The sequence below is a fragment of the Gambusia affinis genome, linkage group LG16 (assembly GCF_019740435.1).
Source record: "Gambusia affinis linkage group LG16, SWU_Gaff_1.0, whole genome shotgun sequence".
In the NCBI taxonomy this organism is placed as follows: domain Eukaryota; kingdom Metazoa; phylum Chordata; class Actinopteri; order Cyprinodontiformes; family Poeciliidae; genus Gambusia; species Gambusia affinis.
The window spans coordinates 6137016-6156971 of NC_057883.1; the positions used below are offsets into that span (position 1 = coordinate 6137016).

The 19956-nt window shown below is 39.2% G+C and overlaps 2 protein-coding genes across 2 annotated transcripts; one reads left to right on the forward strand and one right to left on the reverse strand.

Moving 5' to 3' along the window:
• Positions 1 to 219: 219 nt before the first annotated feature.
• Positions 220 to 5629, reverse strand: lgals3a (lectin, galactoside binding soluble 3a). The gene is made up of 6 exons (XM_044142303.1): positions 5450 to 5629; positions 5054 to 5071; positions 4210 to 4914; positions 3234 to 3322; positions 2779 to 2935; positions 220 to 1535 (listed from the first exon to the last, which is right to left on the reverse strand). The coding sequence occupies exons 2-6, from the start codon at positions 5066 to 5068 to the stop codon at positions 1380 to 1382; spliced, it is 1122 nt and encodes a 373-aa protein (XP_043998238.1). The 5' UTR covers positions 5069 to 5071; positions 5450 to 5629; the 3' UTR covers positions 220 to 1379.
• A 1057-nt stretch (positions 5630 to 6686) lies between these two features.
• Positions 6687 to 17749, forward strand: gmfb (glia maturation factor, beta). Its single transcript, XM_044142305.1, has 7 exons — positions 6687 to 6816; positions 9971 to 10067; positions 11714 to 11763; positions 11888 to 11937; positions 12024 to 12106; positions 12376 to 12449; positions 13314 to 17749. The coding sequence occupies exons 1-7, from the start codon at positions 6814 to 6816 to the stop codon at positions 13383 to 13385; spliced, it is 429 nt and encodes a 142-aa protein (XP_043998240.1). The 5' UTR covers positions 6687 to 6813; the 3' UTR covers positions 13386 to 17749.
• The last annotated feature ends 2207 nt before the right edge of the window (positions 17750 to 19956 follow it).

A 19956-nucleotide genomic window follows, 5' to 3' on the forward strand; every position in this document is an offset into this window, starting at 1 on the left:
TAAAAAAATAAAAACGTTAAATTCATAACTACATCCTCACTAATTTTATTAGAAACAATGTTCTCTTAACATTGTTTTTGTTAAAAACTCATTGAATTAATATGATGTAGAGTCTTATTTTTAAGAGTCTTAACATTGTATATAAAACCATCTAAACATTTGATCAAAAATATTAGGGCTAATAAGCTCAAACATATGACCAAAAAAAACAACTGGAAGAATTTTTAAAAATCTTTTTACTAATAGTTTCTACTGAGCAACACAAAAGAAAAACAATCAAATATGGCAGCTAGAAGAAATGGGATGCTAACCCAGTGAAAGTATTTTTTTATTATTTATTAATAAAGAATAAAAATTATTATTGAGGTTTAAAAGTTTACTCATATGTATAATATAAAGTAAAAAACAAAACAAAACAAAAAAACAGACTAGTTTCATAAAAACTAATCTGAATAAGTCAGATGTGTCCAACAATCTGATCACAAAATAAATAAAAACTGATAGCTCACAAGTTGAAAGTTTTACATAGTCCTTTTATTTAGAAATTCAAAATATGTACCACTTCTCTTTGGCACCAAGTCAGAATCTCTCCCACACACATTTCAATTTAATAATTAGTTGCCACTTTTTGCTGTTTTGTTCAAACTCGGAGGAGGGGGGGGCATTACAGGTCGGGAGAAAAACAGCTGAAGAGAAGAGGAACAAACACGGCATATAAATACTTACATTTGAAGAAACTTCATGATTAGCCTACTATATATATGTGTGTGACTCCAGAAGGTCGTGGTTCAGCATGGAAATAAAAGTGACATTTTCAGCATCACACTTTCATGCACTACGAAGGCTTGTCGCGTTATGTTGTGACGAAATAATGAACATGTAAACAAAACACTGCTGAAATAATATGAAACGCATGGAACACGTCTTCCTCCCTGCTTAGCTTACAATCGTCTTCTTTATATATAATAAATTATTCCGGATTTGATTGGTTACACATTTACGTCACTCGATCTTTTCCTTAATTAGAATTAAAAATAAAAATAAAAATAGGAAAACAAAAAATGCAAAGAGGTTCATACAATTTTCTAAGAGGAAAGTGAAAACATAATTTTGTAATGAGATATTCAGTAGAAAGAAAAAAAAAAAAAAAGGATTATCAAGTGCGAACTTAATTCGATCTGCGTCAGGGCGTTGCGATAAAATGTGCCACGTGAGGGACAATTGCACTTTGCTGGCCGCACTTGCAACTTCGTCAGCTGCCTCCGTGGGGGTTGGGGGGGAGGGGAGGCGTTTTGGGCGCGTGGAGGCAGGCGGTCGTCAGAAACGCGGGGGTGTGGGGGCTAATCGTTTCCAGAGCGAGCGAGTGAGCCGCCGGGGGTTCAGATCATGCTGGGCGCCGCGCTGTACAGGACGACGTCGCCGGTGATCCGCACCACGGTCACCTCCTCCAGGCCGCCCACTCTGTGCTCGTATTCCAGCAGGTGGGTGCCGTCCACGGCCACCTTGAACATGTCCTCCTCCACCAGGATCTTCAACTGCGAGACGGGGCGACAAACACCAAGATTTGCCTGGGTCAATTCTTTTTATTTGCTCTGCTGCGAAAACAGTTTGAACATGAACTGCGCAGAAAATTGGCGTGTGCCAAAAAAATAAAATAAAATAAAAATAAAATAATTTTTTTAAAGTGGGAGAACTTCAGCAGTTTCTGTATCAGACTGATTGGAAATTACTTTTGGTGTTTGTGAAATGCGAGTTTGGTGCTTCAAAAATGTGCAATGTTTGCTTGACACAACAATAAAAGGCAAGTTATATGACCCGTTTGCTCATTCTTTGAATAAGTAAATTAAATAAAATACAGCATGAAGCCATAATGTCAAAACTTTTGTTTTGCATATTCAATGGATTCAAGTCTAAAATGTGTCAATATTCCCACTCCTTAACCACCTGCATAATATCTATCGCATATAAAATCCATACATATGATGTGGCTCTGTGGGTAGAGCAGTTGTCTTGTGATCGGAAGGTTGCAGGTTCGATTCCAGCTTCCTCCTGCCACATGGGTGAATGTGACTCTAGTGCAAAGCGTTCTGAGTGATCAAAATGATTGGGAAAGTGCTATATGTGTTCAATCTATTTACCAATATTGTATCTATTTAATTTGAACTATGGCAGATACACAACCAAGGCTTCTTTAAATTTCGTTGATAACGAAGACACCGACAATGAGCGACTAAAAAAAAAAAAAATATCCCAATCGCTCCCAGCAATAATCAGATGCTTGTATGATAATTTGAAAAGTTTGATGTTTGGACGGTGTCAACTTCCAAATTATTCCACAGTTCGATGCCACTTATTGATGCACAAAAGGATTTTCTTGTAGTTATGAATTTAATTTTAAACCGTCTTCCCATGACTTGTATATTTGCTTCTTCATTTTAAACATCTTTTCTAATGTCTACTGGTGGTTGTTTATTTTTGGCTTTGCAAAAAAAAATCGGAGCCATCTGTAGTTTTACTACGTCGATGAACTTGAACAAGTTTCACAAATATCTGTTGGTGTTTTCTTTTTTTTAATATCCCAACTCATGGATTATTCTTATTGCTTTTTTTTTTTTTGCAGTATTGTTAGTGCCTGTAGTGTAGTTTTGTAATCACTGCCTCGTATTTCTGCACTTTTTCCAGATTACAATAAAACATAAAAAAAGAAATATTTATTGCATTAACAATTTGTTTTTTTTTACATGCGTTAAATTGTAATGCCGTTAATAAACAACTTACCTCAAAACGGCGCCCCTCGGCAAAGGGAAAGGGCCCCTCTCGCTCCTCCGGGCCCCAGTAACCTCCTAGGTTGGAGTTTCGGACGATGGTCTGCTCGTTGAAGCGAGGGTTGAAGTGAAAGACGACATCCGGACCTTTAAGAAAGTCAACCTGGAACCTGGAGAATTTATAAATTACACAAATATAAACCCCGACTGTTAATTTCAAGTTGTTTTCATTGAGATCATCACTAAATCCCAATAAAAATACACTGAAGTTTGTGGTTGTAATGGGACAAAATGTAAACACGTTCACTAATCTCTGACACAACTGTCCATAATAACCCGAGTTAAACGGCACAGATCCACTTCATATTCATATTATTTTGAGGGCGTTTGTCTTCTTTCTGAAGCACGTCGTGACTTCAAACGCAGACTGGGAGGATTGTTTGTTTTTTTGGGGGGGGGAATCCGTACCTGTCTGCCCCGGGAACAGGCTCTCCGATCACTGTGATTAAAAGGCGCGGCATAATCCCAGCGTGGAGGGGGAGATCGTATGGCACAATCTGAAAGGAGATATTTACAGTGTAAATACTGACAGCATTGCCTCTGCTGCACAGCTTTCAGGATGCTACTTTTGTTTTTTTTGCTTTTGAATGGTGTGATACAAAGAGAAATTGTTTACCCGCTTGTTAATATCCTGTAGGTGTGATCCAGGTACTTTTAAATTCTTGGCAAATAATTTAAAAGTTCAAATAAAAAAAATAACTTAAATTCTGACTCTGCCTATATTCCCAATGCAATACCTCAGTGAGTCATAATCGCCACGTGTTTCAACAAAAATCAGACACCTGCACAAACTGAAGCCTGAGCAACATGGAACAAATGAAAGGGTTTTTTATTAAAATTCATACATGTGAGGGAGAAGTCAGAACTGCATCTGACTAGATTATATGAGCAGATTAAAGCAGCGTAATTTCCATTATTCGTAAATCAAAGAAAATTATATCATATTGCACTTTCAGAACAAAACATAAAGCGAAACAATTAAATCCAGTGAATTTAGCGCTGCGTTCCAACGCAACTCGTCGATGCGGATGCGTTCGATCTTTGGCGCCTGGTCAGGTGGGACGTCCTGGTCCGGGTGAAAAGCTGAGCTCATTGCTTTCAATAAAACGGCGAGTTATATCTGGGCTGAAAGACAGAAATACATTTCCGTTCACTCCTGCTGAACAGGGCGTTGCCGTTACTTAACATTTGCGGCGCACCCGAGCAGAAACCGGGAATCAGACTCACCCCCCGGTCAAAGGTCACCAGCAGACGGAGAGAAGTTAACTTTTAGTCCACTAAAGCTTGAGTTGTTTTCACCAAAACACCCGGATTAGATTTACAGAAGAGCAGAATAGAGAGCAAGAGAAGCGACGCATTTACTGCAGGAAGGGCTCACACTCACCAATGTGCCTCCTGGACCAGCAGGACCACCGTACGGACCCATGGGCCCGGGGCCAAACTGAGCAGGCGGGGTCGGGAAACCTCCTCCGGGTGATCCCCACGACCCGGGTGGTACCGGGGGGAATCCACCTCCAGGGAACGCTGGGAAAGATCCTGGACCGGCCGGAGGGGGAAATCCACCCTGACCTCCTGGGCCGTACATCCCGTTGCCTCCTGCTGGCTGCCCACCAGGGAAAGGCACGTTCGGATAAGGGCCGGCCGGAGCGCCAGGCCCAGAAGGAAACGGCCCCGATGGGTAAGGAGCGGGGCCTCCGGGCAGCTGTCCAGGAGTTCCTTCAGACGGATAATGCCCGGGGAACTGTCCAGGCGCCCCGAGGCTGGAGGGAAACTGACCCGGAGCTCCCGGTGCGGGATACTGTCCAGGTACTCCGGGACCAGCAGGGAAGCCGCCGGGTGCTGAGGGAGGTCCCGGGTACTGCCCCGGTGCTCCAGGACCAGAGGGGTACTGGAAGGGCCCCGGGGCTCCTGGGCCAGACAATCCACCGCTGAAGTCAACTGGAGCTGAGGGCTGGGTGGGAGCTCCTGGGGCAGAACCGGGCCATCCCGGGTTCGGAGCTGCAGGGTGATTGCTGGCAGGGGCAGTGGGGTTAGTGTGGCCTATTTTCTTAGCCTGGCTCGACGTGTCATCTCCTAAAGCATCTGACAGCTACAGAACAAAAAGAGAAAGTATAAATAACCATCTCCACTCACAACAACAAAAAGAAAAACAGGTCATTTCCACTGCAAGCTACAGGGAATCCAACCATTATGACAGGAATTAAAGGGATACGATCCATTAAACTCACCGAGAAATCTGCCATGATCTAAAACAAAACAGGAAACAACTTTAATCAGTTTTATTGAGTACTTCCAACATATTTTATCAAGCTGTAAAATGTATCTGGGCAGTTCCAAGAGTCTCTGAGTAAATGTTTCCACCCTGGAATGAGGATTCACAAAGTCCATTGCGACACACTGAAAATAACTCAACATTACTCAAAAAATGTAAAACACCACAGCAATAACAAAGACGGCACTTTGCCTCATTATCTAGAGGTGGGTATTTGTTTTGAAATATGCAAACTCCTGATGCTACAGAGTTGGCTAGCAATCTAGCTAACCCTAGCTAGCTGTTAGTTTAGGTTTGTTAGGTCTACATTCGTGGTGACAGTGAAACAGTAAAAGCTGATGTTTTACGATACCTGGTCGGAAGCTGGGCTCTGCTTGAATGACAACAGGAAACAGCGATGTTTTCTACAGGTCTCGAAAAACCAGTTAGCCAACTCCTTTGGCCTGACGAGGCTCACAACTGGAAGCTAACGTTAGATCTGCTAAGAAAAACTACAACTCCTGGAAAGGAAGCTCGCGCACGGGCGAGTTCCGGTGCAAAACCACACACTTCCGCTTTTCATTTACATGACCTGGGGAAATCAAAAATGGGGGGATTTATTATTTAAGCTAAGTATTATTTCCCCTAATGTATTCATTATTTTTTTTCTAAAATTAGAAAGAAAAAAAACGCATGATAAATAAACAAAAATAATTTTAGTATCGTATACATAAATGTCACACTATAATTGTACTTGACACAAAAATAAACGATGTAGCCTATTACATTTTCGCTTACGTCTTAACTCAGTAATTAAAATAACAAATTTGTACTTCTAGAAAAATTGATAAATACAAGCAATTTGTTTCTCAAAAGTAAAATTTCCAATAATATCCAAATTCTAACGCTCCCTTTAAATTTTACGTCTAACTATAATACCGTTACGCCTACAAATACAGCAACAAATAATAATGATAATAATCACCGTAAAAATAAATACATATAAAAAAAGTAACGTCAATACTTCAAATGTTCCAATTAATCATTCCGGTTATTTTATTAAGCTGTAACATGACCGATTATTCCTGTCATGTTCATATTGAATCTATTGAGCCCAGTTACGACGTTGTCTCCCATGCCCAGCAAGCATGGGGCAACAGTAAAAATATGAATTAATTTTCTTTTAATTGGGCTTAGAACTTGTGTGCTTCACGAAAAAATGTTTTTTGTTTTTTTAAAATATATATTATTCACGTTTCATGCAAGAAAAACTTCAAATAATCAAAATGTTGATTTTTAAAATATATATTTTTTTATATATTTAAAAAAGTACAATAAAGATTACATTTGAGTTTTAAAAAATATCTTTAAGGATAAGAAAAAAATGTATCTTTAGGATTTTTTAAAGATAAAAATCATTAATTTGAACACACCGCAATTTTGAATAAATTGCGGCATGTGTTCAAATTCCTTAACAAATAAGAAGAAATTATGAGCTGCTGCAGCTAATGAAAGAAGTCCCAAAATGGCCAATTAATTTTGATGACATGAAATGAAATATACGTATTTGATTGTTACAGTATTAAAAGACTTGATGTTGTGAAGGAAGGGGGAGCCTGTGAGGGATTGGTCAAACCAGTCACGGGATGATGGGAAGTAAAGAGAAAAAACACTGAAACCGTTTCTGCCATTCAGAGCAGTAGCTGCGGCTTCAGGGAGATTTTTAACTCTACAATTATGGTAAGTTGTTATGTTTCCGTACGAACAATCTGCTTCCGGTTTGGCTTTTTTGGCTTAATGCCGCAATGGCAACAGACAGGAAGTTTTTAGGAGTTTTCATGAAAAGTGATATCGGAGATTGTTGAGCGTTAGCCTGCTATCCTAGCACCAGTTACACCCTCCGTGTTTCGTAAATGCGTCAATGTAACCGACACAGAGACAATCTACTTCCGGTGAAATAAAAAAAAAAAATAGGCAGAATTATTAAAAAGTCTGAAACCGCCCGCAACGTTGAGGTTGCGGCTCATATTTCCTAAAGACTCATAGTTCGTACATTTCAATTATGATTGAGTTCAAATCATATCATCAACAAATAATTTCTTTCATATTGCCAATTTCAGGCTTTCCACTCTTTTGTTTTATTTTACTCAAACAACCTAAATGTTGAGCAATTTGTTAAATAATTGATTAACTCTTCTTTTGAGTTTGTGGTTTCCACAGGCAGTTCTGCAAAAGTATAGAATTTGACTTCAGTAGTTTTTTTTTTTTCACGTCCATTTCTTTCTTCTTTCCACCCCATTCCTTTATTTCCTATTTTTTTTATAGCCTACTCCTTGGGTTTTCTGCAAAAATCTTAATTCTCCCATAACTTCGATAACGTAGCTCGGTACTACAGACATGAATAATACGTGAGCTTGTCAGTGTGAATATCGTATTCCTAAAAGCTGCCAAATGCTTTTATTTTGAAATTGAAAGCGACGTGTTTCCTGCCTCAGTGTGCGGGTACTTTGCTGCTGCAGGCAGCAGTGCTGGGTTTTAACACGTCTGGCTGCTGGGGAGCTGCCTTAACGCGAGCTGCCCTGCTTATTGAGCTGAGCAGTGCTTCCCTCCGGGTTTTCCGCTGCGTGTTGTGAGACAGCTCGATGCTCTGCGCTGCCTGTCAATATTCCTCTTTCTCTTGCCCCGACATGAGAGGCATCAATGGTCAAACAGCAGGGGTTAATTCCCTGTCGTCTCCTGGCTGAATAAGCAACCTTGACTGGCCACAGCGATTTGGAGAGCCTGAAGGAATGTGGGCTAAAAGTAAAAAAAAAAAAAAGAAAAAAAAAAGCCGCGGTCTCCTTCAGTTGTCACGTCTGTTCCCTTATCCAACCCACAGACACACAGCAATCACTTCTTAATCTGTAAGGATCTCTCCAAGGGCTCAGTGAAATCCCGACTCCCACCAGCCATCTGTTCAGGAAGGTGCAATCAAAGATTTGCGAGATTTGTGTCTGCAGAGAGACCCTTAAAGATTTTCCTTTTCAAATATTTTTTATGATGTAGTTATGTAAGGCCTCGCGTGTGGACGTGACGGAGACCAATAATATCCTGTTCAGACTGGTGGATTGTGGATGAAATCCTCTGAGTTGTATGGACTGTTGTCAGGATTGCTGCTGTTTGTAAAAAAACAAACAAAACAAAAAACAAGCGTAGTTGTGTGAATTAATAGTTTAATTACCAATAGATTTTGCTGTCTGATTAACCCTGTCGTGATGAAAATACTAGTTTTGAGAAGGCTTACGTTTTTTTCCGAAAGAAATAATCCTTGTTAGGTAGAGAGTGATGTAACACTGATTTATTATTTTTTTTAATTTAAGCAAAAATTAAGAATCTCTGAAATTATTTGTATTTTTAAAACCACCTATATGCAGAATGTTGTATATTTTGCTGCTCTGTTTTTTTTTTTTTAATTATTATTATTAGAAGCCAATGCTAGCTGATTACTTAGCTAGGTTATCTGCTCATGTAGAGCTTGTAGTCAGTCACTTCACTAGCCAAACATTGTAAAACTGTGTTCCCTTGATAAGAGAGAGAAATATTTTCGGATTGCTTTTAGTGAGGAAAAAAAAAAAAATACACAGCTTCGCCTGAAAACACTTACTGTCTTGATCATGTCTGAGGCTCTGTCTAACGTAGAAATATATACAAAAACAAATCTTAAAATGGCACATTTCTCCATGCTAAATGAGGTACTCCGTTACTCTGCAGTGTGCGTAATGTTGTGATGCGAGTCGGAAGCAGGTGGAAGTCCAAACCCTTTATTCAAATGAGCGCGTGGAGCCGTTTGTTAATTTTATGCCTTGAAAATCATTTTCCTCGAGGGCAGAGGTTGAATGTGAGAACACGCTTGTTGTTGTTGTTGGCAGCTGTGGGTCCAATGAGAGATTCTCACTGTGCGACATCATTGAGTAAACATAAAGAATAACGGCTGCTCTATATTTTCATAAACAAATGTTGGTGACATGAGTTTTTTTTATTTAAACCAGAAAGAAAAGTCAATCCAACTATAGCCAAAATAATATATTGAGTGAAAACAGAAGTAGCAGTGCTACTGATGCCACACGTGTGTGTCGACTTATTTTCTTGTGTCGTCGTGTCTGTTTGACGAAAGCTACAAAAAACGCAATTCGTAATGCCATGTTATATTAGTTTCTTTGTCGTTTTCAGTGTTTTAAAAAACAAACAAACCCAACAACAACTAAAATCTAGATGAATCAGGTGAATGGTCTGTTAACGCTTCACTTGGACGAGAGTGTGCAGCGTCGGTTTATGTGAAGCTTTACAGAAAATGGGACTATTTGCCCTGAGGGCAGAAGTCAGATGGACAATGGGTGGATATGAGGACACACTTCCTGTTGCCCAAGAAGTGAGTGTGTTTATATGAAGAGGAGAGCGTTATGGATTGTTGAATATGTCCTGCACAAGCTACATTAAATCAGAATACCACCATTATGTGTGTTCATAACGTACGCTGCTCAGTAGGCTCTGAGTTTTACTAATATCATTATTGCACATTTGGTTCCTATGGAAACTCGCATTGGGATGCTTAACACCTTAGAGTGGTATATAGACAAAGAAACGCTGCTTTCAAAATAAAAGCAGACTTGACACTATGAACATTTCATTAATGTGATTTTTTTTGTTTTTTTTGTTTTCCTGTTTACATTCTCTACTTCATTTATGAGCAAAAGCATCTTACTAGATTTTCACACAAAGAAATAAATAAGAACAATGAAATTATTGTGTAGTTGGGTTAATCTACACTTAGATTTTACTTTTGTATGTATTTATTTAGCTTTTTTTTAATTTTTTTTTATTTGTTGACATTTTTCCGCCCCCTTTTTCCGGTCAGAGTGAATCACTGGTCGTGTGTGACGTGGATGAAGATCTGGTGAAGAAGTTGAAGGAGTTTCGTTTCCGGAAGGAAACCAACAACGCGGCCATCATTAGTACGTCCCCCACCTTCTTCTGTTGCATGTTGATTATTCCTTTGTTTGTGTTCATAATCTCTTACGGAAGCAACTAATTTAGCAATCGGATCAGTCGCTAACTGAAGCGCACAGACTCAAAAACAAAGTGCCAAAATGCAATTGTAAGAACAACATAAACCTTATTTATCCGTAAATATGTTCTACCACCAAGGTTTCTCCCAGAAAACTTGCTAAGCCCGGTGGTTGGGTGCTGGGGCAGTCATTCATCCAGCCGTCCGCCGTCTTTCCGAGTTAAAAAATGTTTAAAGTTGACAGGAAATTTGAAAATATCACTTAATAATTATGTGTTATTGAAAGATTGGAAGTCTTAAAAAATGCAAACATTAAAAAAACCCTTTAAATAAATAAGAAATGCTAAGTCTGGTGGGGGCACAAATAAAGCCTGGTGACCTGCCAGGCTTGTAATACCCTGGCAGAAACCCTGACCACAAACTCCTCAAGTGGCAGGTTTGGCTTCACCTGATTCAAATTTTATAAATAAAAATCTGCCACTAAGCTGTCAAATTATTAATCAGCTAATCTAAAACTTGATCAGCGGATTATCGTTGAGCAGAAAAGCTTGAACATTTGACATGTTGATGTTAGCTGTATTTTAATTTATTTTTAGCTTTCACAACAAATGATCAAGCGGTTGCTACAGGAAAGCCGTTTTATTGCATTTTACGCTATAAAATGTTAATTTCCTTATTTCAAAAAAGAAATAGAATTTTTTTGTTTATCCTTATCTTTTAGTGTATTTTAAAAAAAAATCTTGCGTGAAATAAATGGTTTGATTGAAAAATCAGCAGAATGTGACAATATTTTTAAAATCTGATTACTCATCAGAATATTTGATGGAACAATCGCTGACTAAATTAATCGTTTGCTGCGGCCCTCCTGCAAAGCTGGTGTAAAAAACAGAGGGGCAGAATCACGTGAATGACAGATTAAAAGAGCGAAAATTACGTTATTTCGGCTACAGTTGATTCTTGAAGCTTTTGAGTCAACTTACTTCTTCAGGCATAACCTTTTTATTTTACCGACATGTATTGACAATCTGGAATCTCTTGTGTGTTTCGAAGCCTGAGGTTTGATTTGCAACCGTCTTAGAAAGCTTGAAAAGGCTGGATTATTGAAACAATACAGCCCCATGACTGTGTTTTCATGAACTGGATGACAAGGCCAACATTCCTCTCATGCAAGAACTTTAACCTAATGCAAAAACTGCCAAACTATTTCAGATTTAACTCCTGATTTCTCTTATTAATTGTGCTTAGCTTAAAATACAGATGTGGGGGGGGGCGCAAAAAAGTTGCACGTATTAAAAAGCTTTGTTGCCATGGTGACGCTGAGTCATGTCTGACTGCAGCGAGGTGGAGAACTGTAAAGAGGAAAAGCTTTATCCTCCACCCAGAATGTCATTTCTGCTGAATGGGATTAGCCGCGTGTTTGCATGACAGGGATTCTCAACTCGGAGGCAGCACAACAAATATGACAGGACACGAGCAGAGGAAGGGATTGCTTCAGCTTCTTGGTGTTTCTCACTCTGAGATGCCGGCAGATTTAGTCTTTGACTTTTGTTTTGTTGTGTTTTTTTTCTTGTGTGTGTGTGTGTGTGTTTTCAGTGAAGATCGATAAAGAGAAGCAGCTCGTTATTCTCGAAGAAGAGCATGAGGCAAGTTTTTCTTTCTTTTTTTTCTTTTTTTTTTTAAATCTCCCACTTTTAAATTCGCTGTGTTTAAATTCACTCACTGTGAATTTAAAACATTCCTGTTTTTGAAACAATTTTTTTCTTTTAGGATATTTCACCCGATGCTCTAAAGGATGAACTGCCTGAGAGACAACCCAGATATCCTTTGCACTGACAACATCTGAGTACCTACCTTTATAATGAAATGTAGTCACGCATTAGTTGCTGTCCTTAGCCCAGGGAACATTCATCGTCTACAGTTATAAGTATCAACACGATGATGGACGCGTGTCCTATCCGCTCTGCTTCATCTTCTCCAGTCCAGTGGGTAAGGTTGATTCTTCTGCAGGGAAGCCCAAAAAGCAGTCTTTTTGGCGACCGTGTCCTAGAACTTTTAAATGTGGTTCTGTTTCAACAAAACCCAAATGAAGGCCATTAATATGACTTTGTAGAACCTGCGTGCATGCTGAGGATGTGATCCATTTGTCTGTGGTGCATCAGATCGAAGGATTGCGGGACACTGGCAACCGAAGACTCAACTCATGAAAAAACACGTTTGTTTTATTTTTCCTTACATGTATTTGTTTTGCTTGGCAGGTTGTAAACCGGAGCAACAGATGATGTACGCAGGAAGCAAAAACAAGCTGGTGCAAACGGTTCAACTGACCAAGGTTGGTGAATCTTTGGCTACGTTCACAGACGGGTCACATTTGCAAAGATCAGATGGGCGTCAGATTTAGCATGACATATTAAAGTGGCGTGGGTCGTGTTTTTAAAAAAAAATCCGAGTTTCAGTATAATCGTAGCTCAGAAGTTGAGTGGGTCCTTCGTGGCCCGGTTATCCACAACAAGGTGCTAAAAATATTAGCATTCAGCCGTGTTAAAGGAGCAGTGTTAAGTAGAATTAACTTTTTCAAGCTTTACATCGCATCATAATGTTATTCCCTCGTCAAAAATATACCTGGAGTGTTTCCTTGATTCTTTCATGGGTGTTTAAGAAATCATTTCATCTCCCACGGCAACCATTCAGCTGTGCAAAACACCCAGGTGGACCTAGCTCCGCCTTCAAGACGCAGCTCCTCCTTAGAGCTGCAGTTTCCAAGCTTCCACCTCACAGAGCCCGACTCCCCCACTCAGCTCCTTCAGACTAGCCAGCAGCATTTGGCAAACACCTGGTGGAACTGCCGTCTTGCTGAGTTTATTATACCGGCTGCTTCTCAGTAAAAGACTGGTAAAAATGTTATTAAAGGGTTGATAGAGGAGTGATGTTGTGATTTAATTTCTAACCTGGCCCACGAAGCCCAAACAATGGCCTAAAGAGGTCTCTCTTAGTTGCAGTCCTCACCTGTACCACTAGATGTCACTAAACCCCTGTTCCAGCTTTGGCCATGGGAAGAAGTAGGGAAATACAAGATGTTGTTTTTGTTTTTGGGCCAAATGTTCTCTTTTATTCTGCAGCAGTTTTACATGTCAATTCAGGGGGGTTCAGTGACCAACTTTTGGTCATTTTTCCTTCTTTCTTTTTTATTTGACAGGCGTTTGAGATCAGGAACACAGAGGACCTAACAGAAGATTGGCTTCGAGAGAAGCTTGGATTCTTTCGCTAAGTAAGGCTCTTCTCATCCGGAGGCTTGGGATGCGAAGGGGATCCTGACCGCACAACCAAGCTCCATCTTTCAAGAAGAACGCACTACAGTTGTTACATTCCTCTCTCGGCGGACCTGATTTTAAATAGCTTTTGCAAATACTCTGCACTTAACGGTCACATCAGCGAGGTTTAAGATATATAGATATTTTGTATTGCAACTCGGCATGTGCCAGAATGTTCAGACCATCACGAGAGTTCGAGCGCCACCTCTGTGACCGTCAACAATCACGGCCATATCTAAACCTCAGCATTTGCCTCAGTCTGCAAATGCTATTTGATTCAGGTCTGCTTTTGCCTCCCATACCATCTCTCCATGTGCCAGTGATGTGTCTGTACTGAATTATCACTCCCGTAGGTTTTCTTTATTTTATTTTTTACAGTGAACAGAAATGAAACGTGCGTTTCCGCCTTTTCCGAAAGCATGCTCTCATCATCCGGAGGGAACTTGGCGTCTTCGTAGCTACGGTTTCTGTTTCCTTAAGATGCTTACACTCAACGATTTTGCAACTGAAGCCCTCCTCAGTCGATCTGTTTTTACCTTTTTTTTCCACAGTTTTTTTTGGAAGTCCTACCGGCTAATCTTTTTTTGTTTTTATTATTTCTGGTGTCTGTAGGTGAGATTTATGTTGATTTTAGAGCATTTTCTTCCCCTTTTAGTTGTAGTTAGAATCCAGAAAACACTACTGAGGTCCTTTAGAGGATTTAAATGATAAGGTGCATACTGTCAGTAGCTCCCTAGAAGACAAAAACACTAACACTCACACCTAGTGAAGTAAAACTGAGCACATGAACGAGAAACCGTGGCTAAAAATATTCTGTGCCTTGTGAAAGCCTTCACACTCGTTGAACTTTTTCACATTTTGTCATGTTATAAACACAAACTTAATCTTTATGATGCTGTTTCTTCAGTGATGTACTCAACTGAAACGCTGAGGTCTCTTCATTCAGACTATTAACAACGTCCAGAGATTTACTCCAACATTGGAGTAACAGGGGACTAATTACACACTTTTCAGGTTTTTATTGGGTAAGAAATTTTGAAAGCCATGTGTTGTCCTCCTTCCTCTTCACAAAGATCATTTTCGCAGTTATTTGTTCTAGTACTCTACCTGCATACAATTTCGTCAATAGAATGACATCAGTCGTACAAAAAGTCATTTTTTTAAAAAATTGTTTTTTGTTACGTTTTTTTCCGACACTTCCAACAATATTGAACATTCGATTAAAAACAGAAATCAATCTCTTTTTATAAAAATTGGATGTTTTTTAGTTGATCTAAAATACAAAATAAAATTTATACATTTATGTAAGACAATAGTATCTTATTGGAAAAATGACTTGAATAAATTTTAGGTCATATTTGCTTCAGTAGGAGAAAAAGGAACAGTGTTTTTTTTTTTTTGGTTGGTAAAAGTCGCTGACCTCTGACCTATCACACAACATCCCCAATAAAATACATTACAGATTGTGTTTATAACGTTACATGATATGGAAAAGCTCAAAGCCTCACTTTTGCAAGGCACTGCGGCCCTGTTGGTTTGAAAATGGATGACTTTCCTTCCTCTTTAAAGAAAATAAAAACTCAACATGAATGATGGAGAATGTCTTTGACCTGCATATTTCTTGAACGGTTCTAACCAGGGTACAGTATTTCCAGATGCATTCCAAACACAAACCTTTTTTTTTTATTATTTTATTTTATTTTCCCTCAAAACTTTAGTAACCATGACAGCGAAGACAACAGCGCACACAGGATGGTAAATATCTGCCCCCGATTTTAAACTACTGGAATACCGTCTCTTTATGCGGAGCTTGTCAGCCATCATTGTGCGTTGGAACACCTACTGTTATACTGAATGTTAATTCTCATATAAAGCCACTTTATTTGCTTTGTAGCTGTTGCAGCCTTAAAAAAAGCTCCTCGAGACGCCGGTTGTGCTTCATATTTTAGATGTTGGGCTGTTTACGTCTCCATAATGGCTTCCTCATACCGAAATGTGGCAGCTGCTCATAATTGGTGCCAGTCTCAAAGTCCTCGGTCCAGTCGCTAGCTATGTATTTTGTGTAATTTCTTGTCAAATGTTTAATATGTCACTGTGCAATAGGCATGGGCTGCTCACGGTTTTAAAAAGTTTGTTTTAAGATCGCTACAGAAGCCTTCCTGTTAACGAAGCCAAGTACGTTTAAGTGTGATGCTCTCGTATTTTTCAGACTCTTATTTTAAATTATGAAAGGACGTTGTTCTTGAGTTGCCCTGAATTGACAGTCTTCATATCATTTTTGGTTGACAACATTCTTAAATCATTTGGGTGGAAGCAATTTGAGTACTAAAGGGGGAAAACTCCACCGCTACTAGCTAACTATTAGTAAAGTTAGCATGTCCTTCGAAGCCCTGTGTCTGGGAACAAACCTGAAATCGACAATCGCAGAACAACACAAATTGATGTTTCTGAAACCGCTATTGTGGACATTGATATTCCCCAAATTATTGCTAAAATCTCATTTCACTCTCATGATCTAGATGTATTATTTCATCGTTAACAGGAAACCGACTACAGGCTCAATGCAGCTCATATTAGCTTAGTATACTAGTGTTACTCTATAAAGAGCAGAATGGTAAAATAAAGTTTAGCTGCAAGTTGGTAATAAATGTCACATGTTAATGTGTTTAATATTGTTGTTTTTTTGGGGTTTTTTTTTTTTTAACCGTGGTACCAAGACACCTCAAACCGGCCCAAGCCTATTGGTCAAACTCTGTCTTTTCACAGACAAACAGTGTTTTTCATTTTTTATCTTTGTTCTGTAAAACAAAAACAAACAATAAAAAAAATCACAATCAGTATAAGCAGCTCCAAATAGCAACAAAAAACATCTTTTTAGTAATAAGAAATGTATTCCAGATCCTGCAGTGACTTACTTCCACGCAACGGTGAGGAAAATCCTCAATGATCCGTGGCTCGGGAAGTTTTCCGATTCTTATTAAAAGCGTCGTCCCGCCGCGGTATATCGGTCACATCCTTAGAGGAGATTAAATGGGCTCCACGTCTCATCAGCGTCGTCCCCCGTAGTGCAGTTTCTATTAAATGAAAAATGGGAGGGTGAAAGCTTGTAGATCTCAAGACAAAAAGATATTATACGGTTTAGCTCACCAATGCCTCGTTTAAATTCCTATCATCTCCTGGAAAACTCAAAGTGAACATTGGATAAGTGCACGTCGCACTATAATAATTGTCTCTTTTGACATTTTTGTTACTCAAATCCTATTTTTACCTGCTTATAACGAGACACTAGGAGTAGAAACGGACTTTGATTTGATGGTAATTCTTATGTCTACTGATATGATATACACTGCCTGCCTCATGTTGGCCTGTATGATGAAGCTACAGGAGAGAATTAGAGTAAAGTCATTTTACCTACCAACACTAAACGTCTTATTAAAAAACCCTTTTTGGAATATACTGGGGATTATCCAGTCAGGGCATCATATGCTAACTCTGAAATGTGCAATCTTCTTAATTTTTATGTGCTGAAAACATTTAAAAAAAAACAAAAAAACAACCAGACTATCTTTCCAAGTTGTCCAGATGCCAGAAATGTGGACAGCTACTGTAAATCGCCGCTTTCTCTACTGAATGTAAACTATTTCCATCAAACTGTTTCCTCTGTGCTCTTTGAGACAGAACCAACGTCTCAACATCTCAATCATCCAGAACCGGTACTATGAAGCAGTGAGACAACTTCAGGTTCTCTACTTAGGGTTTTCAGCGCCACAGCCAGCAAGGAGGAACGGTGCATATTTCCTTCGCGTGTCACAACTTAACGTTTATCGAACCGTTACCGACTCCACCTACTTAGTACGACTTGAAAACCCAGTGGAGACTTTCGTAGTACAGGCCTCTGTATTCCTGCTCTATCTGAAGTCTTTACATGCGTATTGTTTCTTTACAAAAAATAAATAAAAAACCCTCAATGTTTGTTATATTAAGTGGAAATGAAATGCAGTAAACTGTCTTCTGTGTTATCAAAATCAACCTCACTTTTGGTTTCGAGCCTTGCCTCTGGTTGTATCCTGTGGATTCCTGAGCTTCTCCTATGTGTTTGAACGGTTGTAAATCCGACCCCTTGAATCATTTAATCTGCGAATGTGTAGTTTTGCTCAATAAGTGTCCTCTCTGATCAAAATGCCTATGATTTTTTTCTTTCCTTTCTACTAAGAACTGAAACATCTGCGATAACCAGCTGTCTCATGACATCAGTGAAACTTTGACATATTCCTATACCTGTGTCTGTCCTGTTGTCCAAATAAACTGACAGTGATGTCTACGCCTCTGCTTTCCAGAGACTGGTTTTATTCTGAAATGATTAGCTGCTTTTCTTTTGCCTCGTCACTAACCACATGGAAATATTAGAAAAGTATCCAAAGAAAATGCTTGTAAGTGGATCTTAGCAATATGGAAAAGTATGGAATTTACTTTTATCCAGATTTTTACAAGTGGGGAAAATATCCAACCAAGACTGGTGTTTTCTTGACTTTGTTTTTTCCATCTACCCTTTTCAAATTATAAACCTAGTGAGAGGTTACACAAATTTTAGATTTACATTTAAATGAAATGCCATAAAGCAATTTGATTTTAAAATTTTACTCAATATTTTGGTTTTGACAAGCTCAGAACTATCTAGTTCATAAACAAGGGATATTTCTCCGTTTTTGACCTCTAGATAAATTTAGACTCAGGTTGAATCGGGAAAAAAAACAGAATAGAAATAAAATGGAATAATGGTATCGGTGTTCACAAATTATTTTAATAAATCTATCTTTAGTGTGTGGATAATTCCAGTTTAAATGTTAGAGGTTTAGAGGTGGAGCAGATTTGTTTTTGTCCATATGCCAACAAAGCTGTGAAATAGCCCTGTCCTCTGAACATCAAGTCAAATTTGTTGTTTCATAATTTCTAGAGAACTACTGTGAATGCAGTTCTTGTTTTATACAGGAGATTTTCCAGAAAAAATCTGGAAAATAATGGAAGTTTTATAAAGAATGCTCAAAAAATGTTTGTACCATTTACTACATACTGTATGTGTGGAACACAGCAAACATGTGGATGAAAAAAGATTATTATTATTATTGTTTATTTATTATTTATTAGATAATGTTTTTAATGTATCAAGTTGAGAGATTATTTATAAAAAAGCAAGGTAGTAAATCTAGTGAATTGAAGATTTTTCAGGTTATCCATGACATGAAACATCCACACGATGGCAGTAGCACATCTACAAAGTATTCTACCTGTTTACAGAAGAAAAAAAGAGAGACTCGAAGCCGCCTGCATGGTCCCGGGGAGGACGGGCGGTCCGGGTCCGGGACACATCAGAGTGAGCCCGAGGACCCTGGGGCGGCTGTTGGTGATTAGAGAATGCGGATTTTTTGAATGTGAAAGCGCTTAAACGTTATCTGGCGAGTGATAAGTTGAATTTTTTATGCTGCTTTGCATTGTGGTTAAAACCATTAATAGCATGCGCACTCTGAGCGGGATCCTAAACTGGACCTGACTGCACCGAAGAAAACTTCATGTCAAACTAGCTTGGATTCCTGCCCACATTGGTGTGGTAGGAAATGAGTTGGCTGAGAGTTTTGCTAAGAGTGTTGCAAAAAAGAATATTGTCGATTTAAATATTAAAATGAGTAATAATGGGATAAAGAATATTATAAAAATGTATATCAAGAAGAAATGGCAAGAACAGTGGGACAGAGGAGGCAATGCAAGGTTTTTACCAAAAAGAAGCTGGGAAATTAAGAAAATGTAAGAATTAAAAAAAGAAGAAGACATATCTAGAATAAGATTTGGGCATACAGCATTAAAAAATAGTAATAATAGAAGAATGGGTATTATGTGGAGATTATAATAGTTAAACGTCTGATCCATACTCCAATCTGGAAGGTGGTGGTAATGCACCTATAAGTTTGTTTGCCAACCGCCATAACAAAAAAGGAAAGAAGAGGAAATTTACTGACTCGAAGCCGCCTGCATGGTCCCGGGGAGCCAGCAATGCCAGCACTGCTCGTTGATGCCAGAAAAAATCCTGGAAAGTTCGGCTTAGAGTAGCTGTAGCTAACAGCCAGGACCAATGCCTCTCATCACCTTCAGCCGTTGCGGCAGGTGAAAACCATCAACCGCGAGCCTCTAAGAGCTGGGCGGACAAGATGGAGGAAGAGTCCTTGCCCATGCCCCCTCTGTTTGAGGGTCTCATGGAGAGCAGAGAACTCGAAACAGGCTTGGAGGAAACGGAGGGTGATGCAAACTCTGACCTCCTTGACCTGGAAGACATGGAAGAAGAGGAAGATGACGTCTTCCCGGCTCAACTGTCCAGGCCGCCCAGCGGAGCGGACACCGCCTCCCCTGGGGACAGTGACCTGTATGATGTGTGCAAACGGGCTGCTTTAAAGCTGAACATCCCCTGACCAAACAGTAAGTCTTGACAACTTACAACTTTAATAAGCCAGTTGTCACAAACTACAAACAACTCTGAAC

What these genes read in the sequence shown, in the direction of transcription:
- gmfb (XM_044142305.1), top strand. An exon ending in CTGCCTGAGAGACAACCCAG is followed by an intron (nt 11,938 to 12,023) that starts ATATCCTTTGCA and finishes AGCCCAGGGAAC; the next exon opens with ATTCATCGTCTACAGTTATA. An exon ending in CATCTTCTCCAGTCCAGTGG is followed by an intron (nt 12,107 to 12,375) that starts GTAAGGTTGATT and finishes TTTGCTTGGCAG; the next exon opens with GTTGTAAACCGGAGCAACAG.
- lgals3a (XM_044142303.1), bottom strand. An exon ending in CCTGTTCCCGGGGCAGACAG is followed by an intron (nt 2,936 to 3,233) that starts GTACGGATTCCC and finishes TAAATTCTCCAG; the next exon opens with GTTCCAGGTTGACTTTCTTA. An exon ending in CCGAGGGGCGCCGTTTTGAG is followed by an intron (nt 1,536 to 2,778) that starts GTAAGTTGTTTA and finishes CCCGTCTCGCAG; the next exon opens with TTGAAGATCCTGGTGGAGGA.